The sequence below is a fragment of the Lynx rufus genome, unplaced genomic scaffold (genome assembly GCF_022079265.1).
Source record: "Lynx rufus isolate CCGP_SWC_20201006 ecotype Redwood Valley unplaced genomic scaffold, mLynRuf1.p SCAF_15, whole genome shotgun sequence".
In the NCBI taxonomy this organism is placed as follows: Eukaryota; Metazoa; Chordata; class Mammalia; order Carnivora; family Felidae; genus Lynx; species Lynx rufus.
This window is the reverse complement of record NW_025814829.1, coordinates 10259380-10282453: the sequence shown is the minus strand read 5'-3', so window position 1 is coordinate 10282453 and position 23074 is coordinate 10259380. Positions and strand designations below refer to the sequence as shown.

The 23074-nt window shown below is 37.3% G+C and overlaps 1 protein-coding gene across 1 annotated transcript in view; it reads right to left on the bottom strand.

The window, feature by feature from the left end:
* USH2A (usherin) overlaps positions 1-23074 on the bottom strand; it is a 754837-nt gene that overhangs the window by 229856 nt on the left and 501907 nt on the right. Inside the window, exons 40-42 of the mRNA XM_047077230.1 lie at positions 20615-21243; positions 9268-9602; positions 8256-8378 (exon numbers count right to left, since the gene is read on the bottom strand). Of these exons, the coding sequence (XP_046933186.1) occupies positions 8256-8378; positions 9268-9602; positions 20615-21243 (1087 nt within the window). The remainder of the gene's footprint in view (positions 1-8255; positions 8379-9267; positions 9603-20614; positions 21244-23074) is intronic.

Sequence of the window (23074 nt, the reverse complement as noted above, 5' to 3'; positions counted from 1 at the left end):
TAGGGGGACACACAGAGAGAAGAAGGCCATGTGAAGATGGGGGCAGAAATTGAAGTTATACGGTCACAAGCGAAGGAAAACTGGGACGACCCGAAGTTGGAAAAAGTGAGGAACAATTTTTCCTCAGAGACTGGAGGGAGCATAGCTCTGACAACACCTTGAGTTTAGATTCTTAGCTTCCAGAAATGTGAGAGAATAAATTTCTGTTGTTTTATGCTACCCAGTCTGTTTCTGGCAACCCCGGGAAACTAATGCAAATGCTTTCAGCAAGTGCCAAATAGTTGACTGGACCAAGACAATTGGAAAGATAATAATAACCTTTACTTAGTAGTCGATTTGTTTCAGGTATTTCCCACATGCATTAACTCACTACCTCACAATTACCGCATAAGGTGCTATTATGACAACTATTTTGAAAATGAGGAAAATAAAGCTCAAAGAGTTAAATCACTTGCCCAATTTGTCAAGCTGGTGAGACAGTGCAGATTCAAGCCCAGACAGTCTGATTCTAGAGCCTGCTCTTTTAGCCATGATGCTATGCTGCCAACATGATAATGATGGTGATAGTAATAGCAATAATAATCTTAAGGATAATCTGATCTGTCAATACTTGGATGATGTCATATGACTGGGGCTTGACCTTTGAGTTATTTTTCTGGCAGTGGGGATAGATTTTTGCTTAGGTATCCAAACAGTCTCACCAAATTTCCTCTGTAACCACCAGTATGAATTTGAAGGATGGTGAGTTGGGGTTAAGAGGGTAGCAAGTCTGTGACAAGAGAATGAAACAAAAGCTAATGGCTCACATGGGAATTGAACCAGCGACCTTGGCTTCATTAGCTCTCTCCCTGAGTGAAATACTTTTAATTGTGTTTTACTTCATAAAATGGCTTAAAACAAATTTAGCTAGAGGCTGGATGCCTAATCTTCCCTCCTACAATATTCGAATTTTTCTCCCACATGTCTGTGCTATTATTCATTTAGTAATCTTTATGGCTTTAAAGGGATACCATTTGTGTGATTCTTTTCTGCAAGTGGAATTAATATCATCAGGTGAATAAGTGATAAATTGTAAAAAAATTCTGTAGGGTCTCAGTTTGTCACGTGACAATTTAAGCTATTTCATTATAATTTAGGTGTGGTAAAATATATGTTTTATATCTACACAGCAGAAATTGAGGCCATATAGATATATGTAACTGAAAAGTCCTGTTTGCAAAGCAATATTTAGAATTTTTGAGTGAGACCTGACTCTAACTCAAATAGTAAAAAACCCGCTCCATCTTTGAGGTAAGAAAACTAAGACTGAGAAGTTAAGTGGTTTGCCTGAGGTTATACCATTAGTTAAGATGACTAAGAAAGCTGTACTCTCCTCAATTTCTAATATTAAATTCTTTCCACTATTTATTATTTTATTTAATTGAGAAATCAATAGGCATTTGACTTGAAGTTCACGCATTTGTCTTTTGCATTTTCTTTAACTTTCACGGTTAAGTTAAAATTTCAGGATATAAGATCTTGGATTCTCTTACATGGAATACTAAAATACACTGTTTCCATTGGCATCCCAAACCTAATCTTTATGTTAGTTAATATAGATACTTACAACTACCTGGGTCAGTTTATATTTTACCTCTTCGTGTCAAAAAAGAATGTATATATTAGTGTGCTTAAAGTGGTATTTCTTCATCTACTCAAGGTGTGTTATTTTTTAGATGGACCTACGTGTTGATTATTAACATCACATGCAATATGCCATTTCGTTAATAATAAGAGAATACTTATAAAAGAAAAATGTTAGATGGATTGACATCATATACTCATGCAAAACATATGTATATCAACCAATTTCTTCTCCAAATACTAATCGTGTTCTCTAGGTATGTCTTGAAAAATGTACCATTTGAAACCCCGTAGCAAACAGCTTTTGACATCTGCAAAGTGAATGAACACTTAGAGTCTATCTGTAGCCAGTAAAACCAACTGTTTGGGGTCAACTTAGAACGACTGGGCTATTACAATGGTTATTCTCTAGGGGCGCCTGGATGTCTCAGTCGGTTAAGTGCCCAACTTCAGCTCAGGTCAAGATCTCATCGTTTGTGGGTTCGAGCCCTGGGTCTGGCTCTGTGCTGACAGCTTAGAGCCCGCTTCAGATTCTGTGTCTCCTTCTCTCTCTGCCCCTCCACCACTCATGCTCTTGTCTCTCTCAAAAAATAAATGAACATCAAAAAAATTTAAAAAAAAACCAATAGTTATTCTGTAAATCACTAATTTGTTTGAGACCATCCTCAAGCCCCTCCCTTCACCAAAGAAAACAGAAAATAGAAAACCTTGTTGTGTTGTACAAATGACTACGGTATTTTTCCTTGTAAAAGATAATTTATATTAAAAACTTATTTATGGAACAGTACTCATTTCAAGGTTCAGTTGTTATTACTCAAGTGAATTAGAAGGTTAGGTTCTGTTCAAATGCTGAAGCTTTTATGACCCCAGGAATCTGTTTATTTACAGAGTAGAAAATTGCATAAGTGAACGAATGGATATTTCATAGTTACTAAGGCATTCGGTCTCATAACTTTAAGGTCATATATAATTTGGTAGATTAGTGTCACAAAAACCTATCTGTCCAATAGAGAAATAAGCCCTACAGAAACTTTGGCAAGATATTTCTTTTACACATTATACTGCTCTCTCTTGTTTGGCACATCATTTCGTTTATTCATTCATTTGTTCATTCATTCAGGAGTATTTATTGAACACTCACGACATCCTAGGTGCTAACCATCGTAACAAATGTCATATCTGTTCTCCTGGAGTATGTATGCTTTACAGAAATATATTTTTAAATGAAACCCCTAAAAATGTGTTCATCGATTCCTTTCTCTTCAAACGTGCGTCAGAGAGAACATCTAATCTAACCTTACCCAGTCAGGACGTCTTTACAGAGGAGGTAACATTTGGGTTAGGTGTTGATGACAAGCACCATACTGTCCAGTGGAGACATGTGTCTAGTGGGAAGAACTATTCCATGGCAAAACGTGTGGAGGCTTGAAAGGGTATCTTGAAAGGGTCTGATGTGTTTTTGTAACCAATAAAATTCTTCAGTGCAGCCACAGAATGCCTCAGGTCGTTTTCATCAGAATTAAAAATGTGTCAACATTATTGATGTCCTAACAGAATTCATGTGTCAATATTGTCACCAGTATAAATCATGCTTCTGAAAATGCAAGCTATTCAGCCGCTTCTCCCACTAACTCTCTTCATATCTGCCACAAGCCAACGGATGCTCGAGTGCGGCATCACACGTGGGGGATTATAGAAGCCAGCCGGCTGTTCCTTACACCCCCAAATCCTTTGTGGGGATGAACAAGTAAACCAATGAAAACGCGACACCGTTTCTACTGCTGAAATCTGCAGTTATTACCATCTCAATGATGGTATCTACCTTTTCTTTAAACCACTTATGTGCTGTTTCTAAAAATGCTACTGAAGATTTCTTCTTTTGATATTGAAGAGTAATGCTTATCACCCTTGGAAGTTTTCATAATATGGTACTTTCTAGGTTGTGAAGGCAAGTTGCAGCTCTCATCTCAAGAGCCCATCTATATTTATGCTACAGAATGCCACACCTAAAATAATTATACTGTAATTTCTGGCTTTGTTGTACTATGCCATCATGTTAGAAGGAAATGCAAAGAAACCAGAATTTTTCGTTTGTTTTTGAATAAAATATTAGGGGAAAAAATTCCTAGGACGAAATGCATTCTTCCGCATTTGGAGGCTCATTTTTCATGAGGAAAGGTTTCATAGCTTGAGGTAAATTTAGAACAATGAAAAAAAAAATCTCAATGAGAAATGCACCGTGAGTCTAGTACTGTAATGTCAATGTGGAAGAGACACATAGTTGCTCATTTTGAATCAGGTACCTTGCTATGAGATTGCACACCAATACTCACAGAAGTCGGCTTTCATTCTGAGAGTCAACATGGACTCACATTTTGATATTAACGAAGAAGATAATAGGCTCTACCTCATGTTAGTATGCATGGGAGAAGAGTCTTCCTTCCTCTCACCCTCTGTGTGTACAAAGTAAACTTTTACTTAACAGCTACAGCTTAAATATACACTTACACTACAGAAACAGGTGCCATGGAACCGGCCCAATCTTTCCATATTAGCAAAGCAGGACCTGTCAGCTATGTACACTTGATCTTATTGTGAAGGAGGGGAATGAAAAGTACATTCTTTAGAATATTATCCCCTAGAACCTACACCTTCTTTTAGGGCTTGAAACATTTCATTTTGGAAGGTTTCAAAAAATTAGAAACTATGTCAGTAAAATAGAAACTTAGATTTTGTGGTATATTTAGCCAAAGAATTTACTTTTAAAACACTCGAGTCCAACTGTTCTTTGAAAATAAGATGAATATTTAATTTTGAATACTTTCATTTAAAGATAAGTCAGTTAGTGGATCCTTGAGGAGTCACACGGAGGCCTCTTTTCCGACTGTCATTGTGAAAGAAAACAGACATTTATAAATAATATAAAGGAACAGGAGTTAGAACATACCACCCTTTATAAACTTAATCACAGCTAAGTTATTATAATCTACAAGTCATAATCTGTTATTTCTTATAACTTGTTCTTCCTACATCAAATCCAAAACAAAAAAGGAGGGCATGCCATCACTGTGTTCTTGGTAGTTTTGTTTGATCACTCAGAAAACAAGGCACTGCAAATCATGAGCGTGGGCTGATGCTAACAGTGAAGGAGGTCGCTGCCCCCTTTAAACCCTGTCGGGCTCACCTCAGCAGTATCAGGTGATAACAGCACGTTTACCAGGTTTTCCAAGTGATGAAAATGTCAGGGAATCCGAAGTTATGGTTCCCCCAACAACCATAACTTGGCTGTTTTGCACTATTAAGGAAGGAAAGTTAGAAACTGACATGTCATATAAACCTAGAGTTACTTGAGTTTGTCTACACAGAGCAAAATTCAATAATGAGGCAACTTGGATGTGTAAGTCAGACAAAATCACCCCTTACCCAAGATGAACATAAGAACAAAAGAATTTTTGTTTCAACTAAATTATCTAGGTAGTTAGCTCCAAATATTCCATTTGGTACATGGAGATATAAAGGGAAAAAAAAACTACCAGAATGATTTGAATTTCAGAATATAATAACAATTTAGATAATTGCTATGCTTTCTATAGATCACACACACGTAGCTAACCAGAATATACCACTGACCAAGGGAATTGACCTCAATTTATATTTACACTCACAGATACATCCCTAAAGGGATGCCCAGTGAACCTCAAGTTAATTTTACTTTTTATATCAAGAGAAGGTCCATTTTTAAAGCTGATTCCAGATGTAGCTATGGTGATATCAGGTCAAGTTGGGAAGAAACACTTCAATGTTCCACTTATTTATGTATATGTAAGGTAAGAAGGAAATAAGGAATGGTGGAGTCTGAGGTGAATAGGAAATTTCATATTCTTCGTAAAGGCATTAGAATTCAATTACGCCCCCCACCCTAAAAACAGCCAGCCAAACAAGTCAGCAAGACAAATCAAAGCCAAAGGGTAGGGTCATTGAAGAGCTGCTAGACAGGTGTGTAACAAAGTGAGCTGAGGGCTCAGGTCCTCCCCTCTGCGATCTGAGAGGCTGCTAGTTTACCAGCAGGGGTGATGAACCCTAATTGCCAGCAGTCAAGGTGGGTAATGGCGACATCTACCAGAAAAGATCACTTCTTAACAGAAAAACAGTCACAGCCCATAGTGCCCACCAGTGGACTAATTTCCGGTTTTCTCTCAGAGTTTTGAGAGAACCCTCCATGGGCTAAAGGGGCCTCTAGCTTTGTTTGGACTTATAAAGGATATAAGGCTAAAAAAAAATTTCTCATAATGTGAAGACACACTCCATTTATTTTTAATATTAAAAAGAAATGCATATTGTTTCTTATCACACGCTGCTTACATGGGTCATATCAATTATTTGAATAAAAAAGAATTTTTTTTGCTAGTCCTAGCAGAAAACAAAACAAAACAAAACAAAACAAAAAAAAAAAAAACAGAACAAAAAACCCTTGACATTTAGCATTATGAGGCTAGTCAAAATACCTCCTCAGCACATTGGTTAGATGTATACTTCCCTTCTAGAAGCAGCTGTCAACAAAGTGGTTATGTCACCTTATGTTTCACTTTAATTTGTGGAGATGTAACTATATTTCTTTTCTTAAATCTTAGATTTGGACCTCTCATTAAAAATTCTTAAAGGCATCACTAAAAATTCAATAATAAATGTTTGACTTTGGTCCAATTCTTTAATAAGTTTTCATTTCTTCTATAAAGAAACATTAACTTTCTGAGATTTATTCTCTTTTTCAGACGAACATCTCATGGCTAAACATCTGACTATAATGTTAAATAGTCGAGTCCTATTTATATTGGAAAATGCTATATTTAAGGCACTTAGAGTTCACAGGTCATAGAAAGCTACTTTTCTATATGATTTCCCTAGGCAGTGTTGGTGACTATGCAGTTAACTGAGATGAAAGCAATTAATACGTGTACAGCCATGTGTGTGATGTGTTTTCCTCCACTAGAGTGTGAGGTCTTTGAGGGCAAGAGTTATGCTGAATTCACTTTTGTTTCTCATCCCCGTGCCTTTCAGCATATAGTAAGCAAGAAGAAATAATTACAGAACGATGTTGGGTGAAGTGAATAATGAACCCAAAATAGTGGAGAATAGTCTAGTGACCATGATGATTGAGGTTGGACTTACAAAAATGGCAACTTCCTGGGGCTCACTCTATTGCTTCATCAGATTTACATGTTGCTTCCCCCCAAGAACCTTAGAGTATCTGTAAGGTTTTCCCCACCACAATCCTTTAAGATGGACAGGGGATTTTCCTTGGTTTTATCCATTCCCCAAAGATAGTAACACTACAATTAATATTCCTCAGGCACAGAGAAATGAAATAACTCACTGTTTACTGAGTTACTGTCTTCTTTCATTTAACAACCATCCGGGGGCCCACCACGTGCCAGGCAGGATGCTAGGGACTGAGGGTACGGGGGTCACCAAGAGAAAACCCTGCCTCATGGTGGATCTGACGATACAGTGGGGTGTCCAGCCAAGCAGCCAGGCCAGTACATTACAGTGACAATAGTGATATGTGAGGGCGTTTGAAGGATACATGAAAGGGACAGCTGAGTCAGACCAGCAAGAGTGGGCAGGGAAGCCCACTTTCAGACCAAGATGTGAAGGGTAATCTAGTCAGAGAAAAGGGAGAGGACGGCAATGGGGGGGAAGGTGAGTTAGCAAGTGGTCCATGTCAGAGGCACTGGAAGTGATGTTCATGAGGCTGGAAGGGAGCCCAGGTGGGGAAGGGGGGCGGGGGAGGCAAGGCCAGAGCTGTAAACAGAGTTCAGGGTAGAGCTAGTCAGTGGGGCATCCAGGAAAATGATTAAGCTGATAGAAAAGTTATTAAAAAAATGTGTCTGAAAAGTGTTCATAAAATAATATTTGCGGGGTTTTTTGTTGTTTTGCTTTTGTTTTTCTTTTGCAATTTGATTGCATTGCTTGGACTCAGCAAAGCTGAGAAGTCATTTAATCCCATCCAATCTCCTCATTTTATAGACAACAAAAGTTAAGCCCAGAGAAAGTAGGTGACTTGCATAAGGTCACAAACCTGGCTCTCCAGCTCAGGGTGACACAGACCCAGGTCTGCGGTTCCTCCCACGCACTGCTCTCTGCTGACATTGCCTATTTGCCTGTTTCCTGGTTCCTTTGAACCCTCGGTTGAATTCTTCCAAGTCCCAGGTGTGCTAAGTAAATAATTTTTGTGTGGACTGAATCGATTATAACAATTATTTTCCAGAAGTTATAGTAAACATGTTGTCAGTGCCTAGTCATTCCCCCCGTTTCGAATATGCTTGCTATTTCCAAATTCTTCAATTAAGTTTTCATGTCTTGCTGGAGCTGTGATAAAGGCAATAGGTTAAGGCTCCAACATGTACAAGTTCGACTTCAAAAGGCTTATTTTAAGCATACAGTTAAGATGGCAAACATTAAACATGCTGACCGTTGCAGTTCGATGATTAATGCCACAGATAATAACCGAACATGTTTTATTGCACAACTGATAACATGCTCACACAATGAAGACACTAAGATACTTTGAACTATTCAATGTGCCCAAGACTAAATGCCAGCATTTGTTTTTATAGTTTTTGTAATCTCACCTGCTAAGACCCTTATCTTCATAAAACCACTGAGTTCCTGAATAAATATTGTGCCACAGATTTAAATCTTCTGGGGGATTTGATGCAAGTGGTTGCTGGATTTTACGTCTGAGAAGCTCATATCTAAAGCAAAAGACAAGCAGAAACATCAGGATTATCTCAACTAATGTTATTACCAAAATTCAGGTTGTTTCATGGTATGAGTGTCTGGGGTGTGCATGTAAACGCAAAGAAAACATCTTAATTTACAATCACGAAGTTTTTTCCAGATAGTCATTGCCTTCTAGCTCAAGATTCACATATTCAATTATTTTGAAACAATCAGCTACATTCACATTTTACTATTATCAGTAAGAATGATAACATTTTAGATTTCTTCTATTTCAGATTTGCCAAAACTTTATCGCCAGTTTCACACAAAGTAGAAATACAAAATGCTTGTAAAGGTAATGATTTCCTAAGACTTCAACCCATCAGGGCTTTATAAATAATGATAATATTATCAACTTGCTGCTTTTGGCTAAGTGTCAAGTGTAGGCTGTTAAAAAGCTATTTCAGAATCACACACTTCCCTTTCATCTTATCTATGTCCCTGACCACATTCTTTACAAGTTTCCAGATAATAATACCATGCCAAGGAACTACTGTGCTAGCTTTGGAATTTTGAGGCATATTTGTGTAAATGTATTATTTAGAACATGCATCAAATTTGCCTAACATATAATTAAAATCTATTCTGAAAATCAAGAGAAGGATCACATCAAAGATTGTTAGACAACAGTGATTGTTGTTTCAAGGGGTTTTAGAGCTTCACAAAATTATATTTTGATCTTGATGAACTTCTATGGCTCTATATAAGTCAAGATATGCAATATGAAATTGTATTCAAGTTATGAGTGGGGACATCCAATCAGGAATTAGTTCCGCATTCGTACATGAGTAAAAGTCTCTTTCTTTCCCTCCTTGAGACAAGACCATAATAGAATCCAAAAGCACAGTCACTTTCTCTTACCTCAAATCGGGTCCGTTTGGTCTGGATGGTGGCTGCCATGAAATCCCAACATATGATTCACTTAGTGGAATCGCCAACAACGGGTTAACGCCCTGAGGTAGGGTGGGGTGGGTGGTCACATGGGTAGGTAAACTCTCTGTGCACCCTCCTAGGTACCCGTTACCTCCTGAACAAGCCACAATGGTGACAGAATAATTAGTGAAGGGAATCAGATGAGTAATTACTTGACTTAACACTGAGGAAGTAACATTGGTTATTGTGATGTGAGGGTCCGGCATGCGGATCTCATAGCTAAGCATGTCTCCATTTTGGATGAGTGGGGGTTTCCAAGTGACCTGAAAGAAAAGATAAATTTAGAATCAGTGTGACAACACAGGAACAGAGCAAGTGAACTTCACAAGGCCTAGAATTTTGCTCTGTCTTGTTTTCACTTAAGTCACTTTCTAAATGCCTCCTTTCGACTTAGCCTTTTGCACTAGACAGTAATGAAGGGTTTGGGATCAATTAGCAGTACACCAGGAACCAAATGAAATGCTGTTTCCTGGGTTTAGCTTTTAGTCGTGATACTTTCTAGGACTGTCAGACTAATACACACCTTGGCGATTCATCTCCACTGTGGGTGTTCTAAAGGACACAGAGCACACACATGGAGAAAATTCACACATCCACATGCATCAATGGGGCAGCGGCAGGATTTGACAGTTTTCTTGTTTACAGCTCAATTAAATGAAATATCAGAACTCCCTGCTTTGCATTGTTAGTGTGTACTCTAAATATGTAACTACCCTCTTTTTCCTTCTTTCTTTTTTTCCCTTTCTGGACTGTGGGGGTGGACGACCATTCTTTGCATTTTCTGAGGATGCACAGTTGAGTTCCTGAATCTCAAGTGTGCATAATGCAAAAAGTAAAGCAACAGCAACTTCTATTGTCAAAGACAAGAGATAAGCTTTTAAAATGGCAAGCAAAGGATGATCCTATTTAACTAACACATGGACCTCAGCATGAGAAAGAAAGAAACATTTTGTGATGGGATACTACATTGTTTAATATTCCTTTTACTTTTTTTTTTGGCTAAATTTTGTAAGGCTGTAGTGGTAACACACTCATGCTTTGAAGGTAAAAGAGCCCTAATAAAATGTACATAGGCCATTAAAAAATCACTTTTTTACATACTATTCTGGTTCATCTCTCATCATTGCCTTGCAATGTTCCTTAAAGTTTAGAGTATGTATTTCATCTCCTAAATAGACTGTATGATTCTGGATGGCAGGGCCTAAATTGTATACCCATTTAATGTCATACACGCAGAGATGGAGTATTATATTCTTTTCCTTAGCATACAGTTATTTTGAAAATTTAAAAGACAGATTTCCACAGAATAATATGTAATGATATCCACATTTGTAACTCTATACAAAATCAAAGTCAGAAAGAAGTAATAGAAAAATTCGAATAGAGAAGAATTGACCAACATTTTCTATCTTAAATCAAAGAGAAAACAATTTCCTCCAGAAGGAATATCACCTGAGATTTCCAGAGGGCATTCTTACTGGTAAGTGGCAGCAAAGTGGGCTCCCGCCACATGTCAGTGGGCTAGTTGCTTGCTCACTGCTGTCCTCATTTAGAATTAACAATGGCCCAATTCCTACTCAGATTTTACTACATGGTTTGAAATCATTGCTAATTTGAAAAACTTCTTCTTGGAGTGGTCCACACTGTTTTCGGGTGGAAAGAAGTTTTAAATCTGTACCTTATGAGCATAGCAGATTTGTCTGGATGTAGAGAACATCAAAGAAACCTAAAGAGCAAAGGTTGTAGAAGAGACATAGGATTCTATTTGTTTTGTAGGTGCAGTGCTCTGTGGATTCAAAAAATGAGTCAAGGTCAAACTCAGGGGACTTCTTGATGCTTGTAACGTAAATGGAAAATGGAAGGGTTATGACAGCTAAATTCAACCTGACTGATACGTGGAATACCACTTTTTTTTTTTTTTTTTTTTTTTTTGCCTCTCGAGCCAGAACATTCTGAGTTCAGGTCAAGGGTTGGCAGCACTTGAAAGAATTAAAACTTAGGAGATCGTCTGTGCAGTTGAGCTAACAGTGAATTGATTTGGAAGTTGGTATTCAGACTGAGAAAAAGCACTCATAAGATAAAACTTGAATAAGATATCCAGAAGAGATTAAAAGATGTGATGTAATGATTCTGAAGACAGTCATTTGAAGATCTTTGGGGAAAAAATCCCTTTTTTCTATACTATAAATGTTTACATCTGAAAATTACCTATTTTTCTCATTTAAAAACTACAGAGTTAGGAAAAAAAACTCTTTGACAGTAGTGAGTTGGAAGACATGAATCCACTTCTACAGAAATTTTTAGAAGGACTTTTATGTGAAGAAGACCATTGTTCTCATAGTTGGTAAGCTAACAGAAATGGTTTCTAACTGGGTTACCTTCCTGAAAATATCCCAGAGCCATTATTAAAAATAAATGCATTCAAGATTTTTAAGTAGCCAGCTACCTAAATATTCTATTCTATTCTTTCCTATGCTCAAGATCACATTTACTACAGTGCAGGCAAAAATGTATGAGACTGAAATTATCAGTCTGCTTAATTTCCCATGTTTTTTTTTTATGTATCCATTGTCTACAGGAAGGATTATGAAATATTGTTGCATCTCAGAAAACCCAGATCAAAGAGCATGTTCCTGGCCTGAATAAACAAGAGATGCACTCTCTAAAACAAGAATTTTACACTGAAATCTTTTACATAGAATTATAGTCTCTCACTAGAAATATAATGTTTATTTCAGAGATGCCCTGACTACCATAATTATTTATTTTAGTTGAGTGGTACATAATTGTTTAGATTTCCATTTTTCTGTTTAGTTATTATTTTTCAGAAAAAAAGAACAGGTGGGTAGCTGGTTAAGTGTTTAAGGAGCAACTGAGTTGAACCAACTCTTTCAGATCCCTGAAGAGTAGCTTCCCTTAAAGAATCAAGGCACCTCCAGGGTGCCTGGGTGGCTCAGGTGGTTGAGCATCTGACTCTTGATCTTGGCTCAGGTCACGAACTCATGGTTGTGGGATCGAGCCCTGCATTGGAGCCTCAGTGTGGAGCCTGCTTGAGATTCTCTCTCTCCCTCTGCCCCTCTCCCCTGCTCTCTCTCTAAAATAAAACAAAATAAAATAAAAAGATTAAAATTAAAATTAAAAAAATAATTAAGGCACCTCCAAAGATCCCTACTGTAAGCAAAAATTTATGAATGCAGGTCAGTTGATTGGCCTCTGGCCTGAAAAACTAACACAAAGGAATATTGTAACTTTCTTCCTTTTTTAACTCCATCAAACTATATTTAAGAACTTTATGAAGATTTATGAAGATTGACATAATGGGTTGAGAATGGGTTCAGAATCAATGTCCCTGATTGGTGATCCAGACTATTCAACTGAAGCTGTGAGACTTTGAGCAAAACACTTAACATATCTGAGCCTCAGTTTCCTTCATGTCTAATGTGAAGAGACCATCTTTGCCTTCATGTCTATATACGATTGCATAATTGTAGCACTAGTTCATACAACGTGTGAGTATACAAGGACCAAGGGTGTGGACCATTTGACTCCATATAGCAATTCCTCTTGACAACAGACTCCCCGGCAAAGCTTCTCTTACAGAACAAGGTGTATAATAAGTATTTGTTGAAATAAACTTAAATTTCTCTTTCAGAATATCATCCCTTTCTTTTAAACTTACATAAATTTGTACACTTTCTCTCATGGCAAGATACAAATCTAATATCTTAAATGAAAACCTACTGTTAATGTACATATGAAAAGTGGGGTGTGGCTCACCTCTGCCTCGTCCCATGACCTCTCCATGGCAGGCTACCCTCCTAAATTGAACAGGTACTATCTTGGGATATAGTGTTTCATACTTTCTGGTATGCTCAGATAAGCAAAGCAAATATACCCACATATATGTAAGCTGTCTCTCTTTAATTTTTTTTACCAAAAAAAAGTTTATTCTATTCCTACTAACCTGTAACTTAATTTTTACATTTAACAATAGACTACAGGCATATTCGTTTCTGTTTTTTGTTTTTTGCCATTACATAATACTTCTTTCATGATTGAAAACAAATTATTCGCTTTTTATCCTATTGACATTTCTCTACTGCTAAAAACAATACTTTAAAATGTATATATACATATCATTGTATTTATTTTTTATTGGATAGATTAGCAAGACTTGCTATGCCAAAGGTGCGTTATGTTTAATTTTAATGATTATTGATGGATTACTTTCTGAAAGGTTGAGGTAATTCACTTTATTACAGAAAATGAAAGAAAGTGTCCATGATCTGTATCCTCATAAACTATTAAAACTACCACTCTTTTTAGTTTGTGCTTATGTATTACTTATTATTTTACTTAGCTCTTAATTATTACTTAATTATTTCTCCAATTAGTTTGCATTCTCTTTGCTTTTTTGTGAGCTATAAATATTTCCAAATATTATTGACACTTTACATATCTTCCTTCCTCTTTAAATTATCCATATGGGGCGCCTGGGTGGCGCAGTTGGTTAAGCGTCCGACTTCAGCCAGGTCACGATCTCGCGGTCTGTGAGTTCGAGCCCCGCATCAGGCTCTGGGCTGATGGCTCAGAGCCTGGAGCCTGTTTCCGATTCTGTGTCTCCCTCTCTCTCTGCCCTCCCCCGTTCATGCTCTGTCTCTCTCTGTCCCAAAAATAAATAAACGTTGAAAAAAAATAAAAAAATAAATAAATAAATTATCCATATTTTATACATTATTTTCTATTGAATTGTCTTTTAATCATAAATTATTAAAAAAGTAAATTATTAGAAGTTCCTTCTAGGAGACATGAATAGACACTTTTCCTTTTTTTTTTTAAATTTTTTTTAGTGTTTAATTATTTTTGAGAGAGAGAGAGAGAGAGTGCGAGCAAGAGAGGGGCAGAGAGAGAGGGAGACTCAGAATCCGAAACAGGCTCCAGGCTCTGAGCTGTCAGCACAGAGCCCTATGCGGGGCTTGAACCCACGAACCATGAGACCATGACCTGAGCAGAAGTCAGACGCTTAACTGACTGAGCTACCCAGGCGGCCCTGAATAGACACTTTTCCAAAGGAGACATCCAGATGGAAAACAGATATATGAAAAGAGGCTCAACATCACTCATTATCAGGGAAATATAAATCAAAACCACGTTGAGATACCATCTCATGCCAGTCAGAATGGCTAAAAGTAACACCTCAGGAAACAACATATGCTGGTGAGGTTGTGGAAAAAGGGGAACTCTCTTGCACTGTTGGTGGAATGCAAACTGATGCAGCCGCTCTGTAAAACAGGGTGGAGGTTTCTCAAAAAAATTAAAAATAGAACTACCCTACAACCCAGCAGTACCACTACTTTTGGAATTTATACAAATGTAACAGGAGTGTGATTCATAGGGGCACATGGACTGCAATGTTTATAGCAGTGCTAGCAACAATAGTCAAATTATGGAAAGAGCTTAAATGTCCATCAACTGATGAATGAATAAAGAAGATGTGGTGTATATATATATGTACATACATATACACACAATGGAATACTACTCGGCAATGAAAAAGATTGAAATCTTGCCATTTGCAACAACATGGATGGAAATGGAGGGTATTAAACTAAGAGAAATAAGTCAGAGAAAGACAGATATCATATGTTTTCACTCATATGTGGAATTTGAGAAACTTAACAGAAGACCATGGGGGAAGGGAAGGAAATAAGCGATGAACAGAGAGGGAGGCAAACCATAAGAGACTCTTAAATACAGAGAACAAACTGAGGGTTGATGGGGTGGGGGGTTGTGGGGGTGGAGAGGTAGGCGATGGGCATTGAGGAGGGCACTTGTTGGGATGAGCACTGGGTATTGTATATAAGTGATGACACAGGAATCTACTCCTGAAGCCAAGACTACACTGTATGTTAGCTAAATTGACAATAAATTAAAAAAAATAATAATAAATAAATAATAAGAAGTTCCTTCTATGTTATGGGGAAATAATCTATTATTCTATAATGTATGTTACAGATTTTTCCCAATCTACCTCTTGGAGTTTAACTTTTTTTTTTTAATGTTTAAATAAACATTTTGAGAGAGAGAGAGAGAGTGTGGTGGGGGGAGGAGGGGCAGAGACAGAGAGAGGGAAAAAGAGAGTCTCAAGCAGGTTCTGTGCTGCCAGTGCACAGCCTGATGCAGGACTTGATTTCACAATTTGTGAGGTCACGACCTGAACTGAAATCAAGAGTTGGTCGCTTAACTGACTGAGCCACTGAGGGACCCACTTTTTTTTTTTTTTTTTTTTTTTTTTTGGTGAGGGGGAGTCTCATGGCTTGTAGGAAACAAACTATTTTCTAGTTAAATATAACTGTATTTTCTTTTAAGCCTTCTGAGTTTCTTTCTTTCTTTTTTTTTCTTTAGAAAGAGCCCCCTAATCTTTAAATTATATGGAATTCTTATTTTTTAAGATTTATATTTTTAATGTTAAATTTTAAACTTAATTTTAATTTACTTATGATATAATGGAAAGATCATTTTTTTTCTGACACATAGACTGTCAGCCGGTATCATTTTTGAAGCAAACCATTATTTCCCAGTGAAATAAAATGTTTCTTCTACAATAACTCAAGTTCCCATGTATACTTGTATCTGTGTCTAAAGTCTAGTCTGCTCCAATGACCATTTGTCTATTGTTATGCCAACACCATACTATTGTCATTTAGTAGCTTTATAATAAGTGTAAATACTGAAGATGTCACCTCAGTATACTTTTCTTCCATAACTTTCTAGAATATTTCAACTATTTAGTCTTCTTTATATAATTAAAGATCATTTTATCCAATTTGAAACAAAACATTATTGGCATTCTGATTTTGAATGATGTTAGGTGTATATGTCAATCCTAGAAGGACTGACATGTTGTGGAATTAACTCCTTCCATTTAGGAAGACAGCACGTTCTCCATTTGCTGTCGTGAGAAGTTGAGAACAGCATGTGCTCTTGGAACCACCATGGTGGGTAAGGCGGCTCTTCTCTGTATGTAATCTTAAGCAGGTTACTTCATCTCTCAATTCTCAGTTTTCCTTCCTGTGAAATGGGGATAATAATAGTGTCTATCTGAGAGGGTGGGTTAAGGACTAAATGAGAGCAATTCCTGGAACTTAATATGAACTCAATAAATAGTAGTCATCATTATTATTTTGTTTTCTTCCATAAGATGTTATATAGAGATCCATTTTATGGTTTGATTTAAGCAGACATCAAAGACTGGAATACTTCACAATTAGGTGATAATGGTGATGAAGTCTCAACTCTCTTCACTTTGGGTTCTTATCAGATTTGTTTGTAAATGAGCAACATTAAGAGTACACACCCAAGTAACACAGTGAGCAGACACAATCTGGAGGGCACTATTGCTTCTTGTGACACGCACAACACAGCTGGTCCTTCAGTGGTCTGAGCCCAGCAAGGACTCTACTACATGAAGACTGAGAACTGCAGGACTGTTGTCTTTTATTCTGCTTTAGCTGTGGAAGGTGGGGCTGCACCCACGTCATCGCATTCAAGGAAGTTTGTTCATGACATCACATCATTACACAACTTATTCTTTTATTTATTTATTTTTTTGAGTAGGCTTCATGCCCAGCATGGAGCCCAACACAGGACTTGAACTCGCGACTCTGAGATCAAGACCTAAGCTGAGATCAAGAGTTGGATGCTTAATTGACTGAGCCACCCACGTGCCCCACAACTTAGTTATTTTTATGTTTTTTTTTATTAGTCCTGTATCATACTTAAGACTTAGTGAGTGCAGCAATCTAATAAATCTTTTGCTCTTATAAAGTGAAAAGAATTGTGTCTTAATCACCAGCAGTCTTGTAAGTCAACTTTATCATAATCTGATTTTACATTGAAGTTTTGCTAGAAAAGGCTGCTGAACTTTACAAATCCTTTTTCTATATCTATTGATAAAAATATATGATCTTTTTTCTTTGATTAGTTGATTAAGAAGTATGTTGATAGATGTCCTGATTTTGAACCATTCTGACATTTTTGGAGTCAAGCCAAATTTGTCCTGGCGTGCCATTCTTTTAATATATTCCTTAATTCAATTTGCTAATATTTTATTGAGAAGTTTTAGACGTATATTCATATATGAAATTAATCTATAGGTTACTGAACTATCTTTTTCCAGTATTGGTACAGCATTTTTACCAACTTTATAAAATGCAATAAATGTTCTTAAGTGATTAAATACCAAATAAAAGTGCATGGTTTTCATTTTTTAAATAATTTTTAAAAAATGTTTATTTATTTTGAGAGAGAGAGAGAGAGTGAGTGTGTGTGCATGAGTGAGGCCAGGGCAGAGAGAGAGAGAAACTCAAGCAGGCTCCACCCTGTGTGTAGCCCAACTCAGGGCTCCGTCTCGTGAATGGTGAGATCATGACGTGAGCCAAAATCAAAGAGGCTGACGCTTAACCAACTGAGTCACCCGGGCATCCCTAACAGCTTTAACTTTTTCAGATAACCTCTGTGACATCATATATTAGTTCTTTTCTTTATAATCAAACAATCAAATGCAATGTTAAGAATTTGATTTTGGGGGTGCCTGGATGGCTCAGTAAGTTAAATGTACGACTCTTGATTTCAGCTCAGGTCATGATCTCACAGTCATGGGATCGAGCCCCATGTCTGGCTCAGAATGGAGCATAGACCCTGCTTGGGATGCTCTCTCTCTTTCTCTCTCTCTCTCTCTCTCACTCTCTCCCCTTCCTCACTTGCACACACGCTGTCTCAAGATACATAAATAAACATAAAAAATATGATTTTCATATGCAGTGTGGTCTACAATTTTCCCTTCTTTAAGCTCAAATCTATGCCAAGTCATACCACACCTTTTTACACTTATTACTGTGTTACCTTGTTTTCTAGTTGGCTGAAGTAGGTGGAGTTTCCCTTGCTTTTCTGCTTAGACCGTGACTTCTCACTGGCAGCACGGTGTAGCAGTGAACAGAACACATGGCACAACACGGCAAGAACTAAGGAGAAATACCAATCCATTCCTGTTCTACCCCATCCTATAGGCTGGTGTTCTTTCTTCCTAATCTGTTTTTTTTTTCCTTCTCCTAAGTCCTTGTTACTCTGGGAATGCCAATATTTATTTGTGTAGTTCTGTCTAAAATGCAAGCTCCGTGATAGTAGGGATTCTGTTTTGGTCTCTGGTGTATTCTCAGTACTAAAATAGGCACTCATGCAGGTGCATTATTGCTCAATAAATGTTAGCGGAATTGAAGCTATTATTAGTGCTGTTGCTGTTGGTATTATCAAAAATTTCTTTCACCTAATACTCAGAATAACTCTCCGTGGTAAATGGTGAATGAATTTTTTAACCAGTGTACTAATGACGATACTTCTCATTAAGATTTTATGTATATGCCATTTTAACTTTTAAATATATTTTACAAAAAGAACTCACTGTATTGCAGTCACATGCCTTTGTGTACCAGATAAGCCACATCACCAGAAGATGTACTTTGGCAATCTTAAGATCTTCCTGAATATAATGTGAGTCAATAATACTGAAGCACAAATATGTCGTTTTAATATTTAAATACATATCATCCTATACTAGATTTAGTTGACTATTCCTAAAGCATCTCTTCATGGTTACCTTTTGATTTTCTAGTTGCAAATAAAATGAGAATTAATAAAAGGTGTGATTTTTTAAAAATTAGCATTAATATGAAGTGGCCATATATTTCAGGTACCTATGTAGAGACTTTTAGATTCCTGACCTGGTCAGCGTGAGCCTGGGAAATTCAGCTTCCTAGCCAAGCTAAATAAATTTAACTCTAACAAGTGGACAAGCCATGTACGTTATTCCATTCCTGGATAAGGTTACAAAATCAAAAGTTGGAATAAAAAAAAAAGGAAGAAGAAAAAGCCAGGCCACTAGTTTTGGATACCTTTGATCATTATCTACATACGCTGAATCAAGTAGCCTTGTGCATGGAGACATTATTCTTCTGAAAATATTTGTTCTTTTTAAAGATCTGACTAGTTATTAAACTTTTGTTATAAAGAATCCAGAAAAACGTCCATTTCATAGCTTTGCCTTTGAGAAGGGACAGTGTTTATGTTGCATTATATTGATTGGTAATGCTACTGACATCGTGCAAAATTCCCTCAGGATTATAACAAAAAGTTGTTTCTGGAATGATTAATAACTCTAGGTTTGTTTGGGATTTTGTTTTGTTGTCTTGTTTTTCTTTTGAATGAAGAACAACTCCTAAGGTTGCTCAAGTCATATAATAAACATAGTATATCATATACTTCAAATTAATTTCCTTTTTAGCGTATTATCACCAGAATTCTACACACATTTGATATGCTTTGACCGTGATATTGCTTGGACCAGTCTCTTCTTGAAACTAAAAAAGGCTTTTCCAAATAGATTTTAGTTTGTAGGTCAAATTAAATTTCTTCAACAATTTACACTATTTAGCAACACCTAGTGTTTGCTTTTGGTGGGGGAGAGAGAACACACAACATAGATCCAAGGAATAATCTCAACAGATGAACTTTGCTGTTATGCAAATATCCTTTGTTTTGTGCTCTGGTGAGCAAGCTACTGTACCAATGCTTTTGGCAGTGGTACAAGACTGAATCCATGGAAGCGTGTGTGTATTTACACAAAAGAGGCTTCTAAGCTACAGAACTCCCTCCTGTTTGGTTACACTAATTTCCCTTGAATGAAGTTTGTATGCAAGCCAAAACAATGGTAGTTATCCTGTCCTCTAGAGTTCATTCCCAGTAGAATGAAGTGAATAATTGAACACTTTCTAGATAGCCCAGGAATGCGCTATTTTTATTCCTTTCCCCATCATTTTGATTCTTTGATCATTAAAAAAAAATCAGAATATGGATAATTGGAACTTTTGTTAGCATGCTAATCCATTCCTCCGCATTTCCCCATCTCTTCTCATTTTCTGATCTATTTAAATCTGACGTGGTGGTTAAGCTAAGCATCCCATTGTGGCATTCAAAGTATTTCAGGTGTGTGAGGCAAATGGAAGCATCTCGACAATATAATTAAGGGGATACAGGGAGAAATGAAAAACTGACATCGAATTCAAGATAGTTTGGGCCAAAGGCCAAAACCCAGTTTTTTCAGTGAATGCCTAAAATGGCAAATGTATGCGTTTTGTCAGTAGATGGCTCTGTTCAACACGGAGTCAATCCAGGGTAAATTCCTACGTCTGCAAAGGAGACAGAACACTCCGTGTCTTACCTCAGCTGAATCAGGTCCTAGCACATGCACCACAGGTGGCTGTACCCCAGCAGGTCGTGAGGGTCTTGTGGTCACTGCTACCCAATCACTGCCGTTCGTACCTCCATTAAGAGTGCTCATCAGTACCCTGTACTCATATTTTGTCCATGGGCTGAGAGCAGAAGTCTTGTCAATAAACCTCATGGAATGACTTCTTGGGAGAGTCACCAGGGTAGTAACTTCTTCCTCCCCTTGGGCTCTTCTGTCAATTGTGAAGTTCTCCACTAAACCGTTGGGGTGAGTAGGAGGTTGCCAAGATATAATCACAGATGTTGGGGTATCAGAGAACAACTCTGGACTTGGGATACCTTCTGGTGCATCTGGGAGTGTCCAGACAGTCTGGGACTCTGGTGAGAGGGAACACCCTTTTGAAGTACAGGCTTCCACTTGAAACTTATAGGCAGTATATGGGCGTAAATGGATCACCGTGCAATTAGTGACATTTCCAGAAGTTTTCCGGTAGAGATGACCGTGTTGGTAAATGTTATAATGGGTAATGACCCCATTGCACTTTAAAGGATGTTGCCAGATGACTGACATCGTTCTTGACTTCACGTCCAGAAGAACTGGAGGGTCCATTGGTCCAGGTTCTATAAAGTAGAATAAATTCAAGAAGTGATATCTCTCGGAAACTTCTCACAGCTTCTCAAAATGAAGTTAAAATACCCCTCCTATCAAGGTATGAAATTCGTCAATTGGCAAAGGCCAATTAATAAATAAATAAATGTCATAAAGACAGGAACCATGACTGCTCATAAATGTGCAAGATGTACTCGTTGGATATTGCTGAACTAAACTGTCATTTTCCTTTCTAAGATAACTTCATTAAAATCATTTCTCTTTATTAAAGCTAATGATTAAAAATATCAGGAGGGCTTTTCTGAAATACAGATATTATTAGAGAAATATACAAGAGGGCTATGGTAAGCAAAGTTCCAGCTTCACCACATTTTTCTAGAGCCCCAGTAACTAATTATAATCAATAACACTATCATAACAAACCTGCATATTTTACAGCCCAGTAAAATCCTTCAGCATCTCTCATTATATATTCCATATTATACCTAGTTCTGTTTATCATTCTAATCCATGTTTTGCAATTTATCTACTCCCTGTTAATATTATAGGTGATTTTTTACTGTGACTGTGACAGAAGCTGCCGATTTAGCTCTTTCACCTACTGATAAATAAACAATGCACAGATCTGACCTTTAGGTTAACAGGTTTTATGCTTGCTCTACTCAGCACTCTAACTGATTCAATTATCATAAAGGTTCAGGAGGCTCCATGAATACTGAAAAAGGCCCACCATATGCCTGCCTAGGTGTTGTGGAACAGCAAATATTCTGCAGCCCTCCAGAGAAATTCCTTAATTGTAAATAATTTCACCATGCGACACAATCAAGTCACCTTGAATGCAAACCCCTCAGCCTGCGGAGGCAAAGTGTTATTTAAGCTTTACTGGGCTGCGTTAAATTCTGCAATTTGAAGGGCTGTTAAGTTTTTCAATTGAAATTTCATTTAAAATGCAGGTGCTTTTTATTATATGGAGGCTTTACTGCTCTCTAGGTACAAGCAAGAACATGGTGCAATAACACAAATCTGGCTCAATCACTGATCAGTAACAGCTGTAATTCCAGAACATTTAGCATTCTTATAAACCACGGCCTGAAATCTATAAATTGCTACAACAGATCAAGAAAATACTATATCCCCCTTTTCTGCCCACAGCAATTTTGACATTTATGAGATTTTTCTGTGAACATTAGATTTTATGGAAAATCTTTAGAGAAGATATACTTGGATTTAGTAATTGTTTAAAACAGCGTTGATTATGTGAGTGTGTGGACGTGATTCAGTGTTACACCCAAGGTTTAAATGTGAAATGCAACCACTGCTTCTCACAGTCAGCGACTCCAGTAATAGCTGGTCATGTGAGCTCCGTAGGAACGCACTTTCGCACAACACGATCCACGTATTTGTCACCAACCGGACTGATGGTAGGGTCATAATTACTTTTTTGAGAGGAAAGACGTTGTACAATGTGCTAACCCTGAAATCAAGCCATTCCTGACCATTTGGTAATGCACCCGATTTGAGGAGAAAAATCCTGAAAGTACAGTGATTTTGATATGGATCGCATTTTCCGTGTGAGTCTGTTGTCAACTTTCTCTTTAAAGCTTTCTTAAAACCACTGTGACCTTTCTTACTTTTGATCTCTGATACATAGTAGCAGCCCCAATTACTATATCAAAACAGGGATACAGATCCTGTTTTTATTCATGCTGGCCATCCAGATTTAGCTAAGAAGAAACAAGCGTGAGTCTCACAAGATGCCAATGTCGTTTTGGAACACCAGATCCTCTGAGATCAGGGTCCATAAAATCAGTGGCGGAGATTGAAGCCTTTATTGTCTTACCC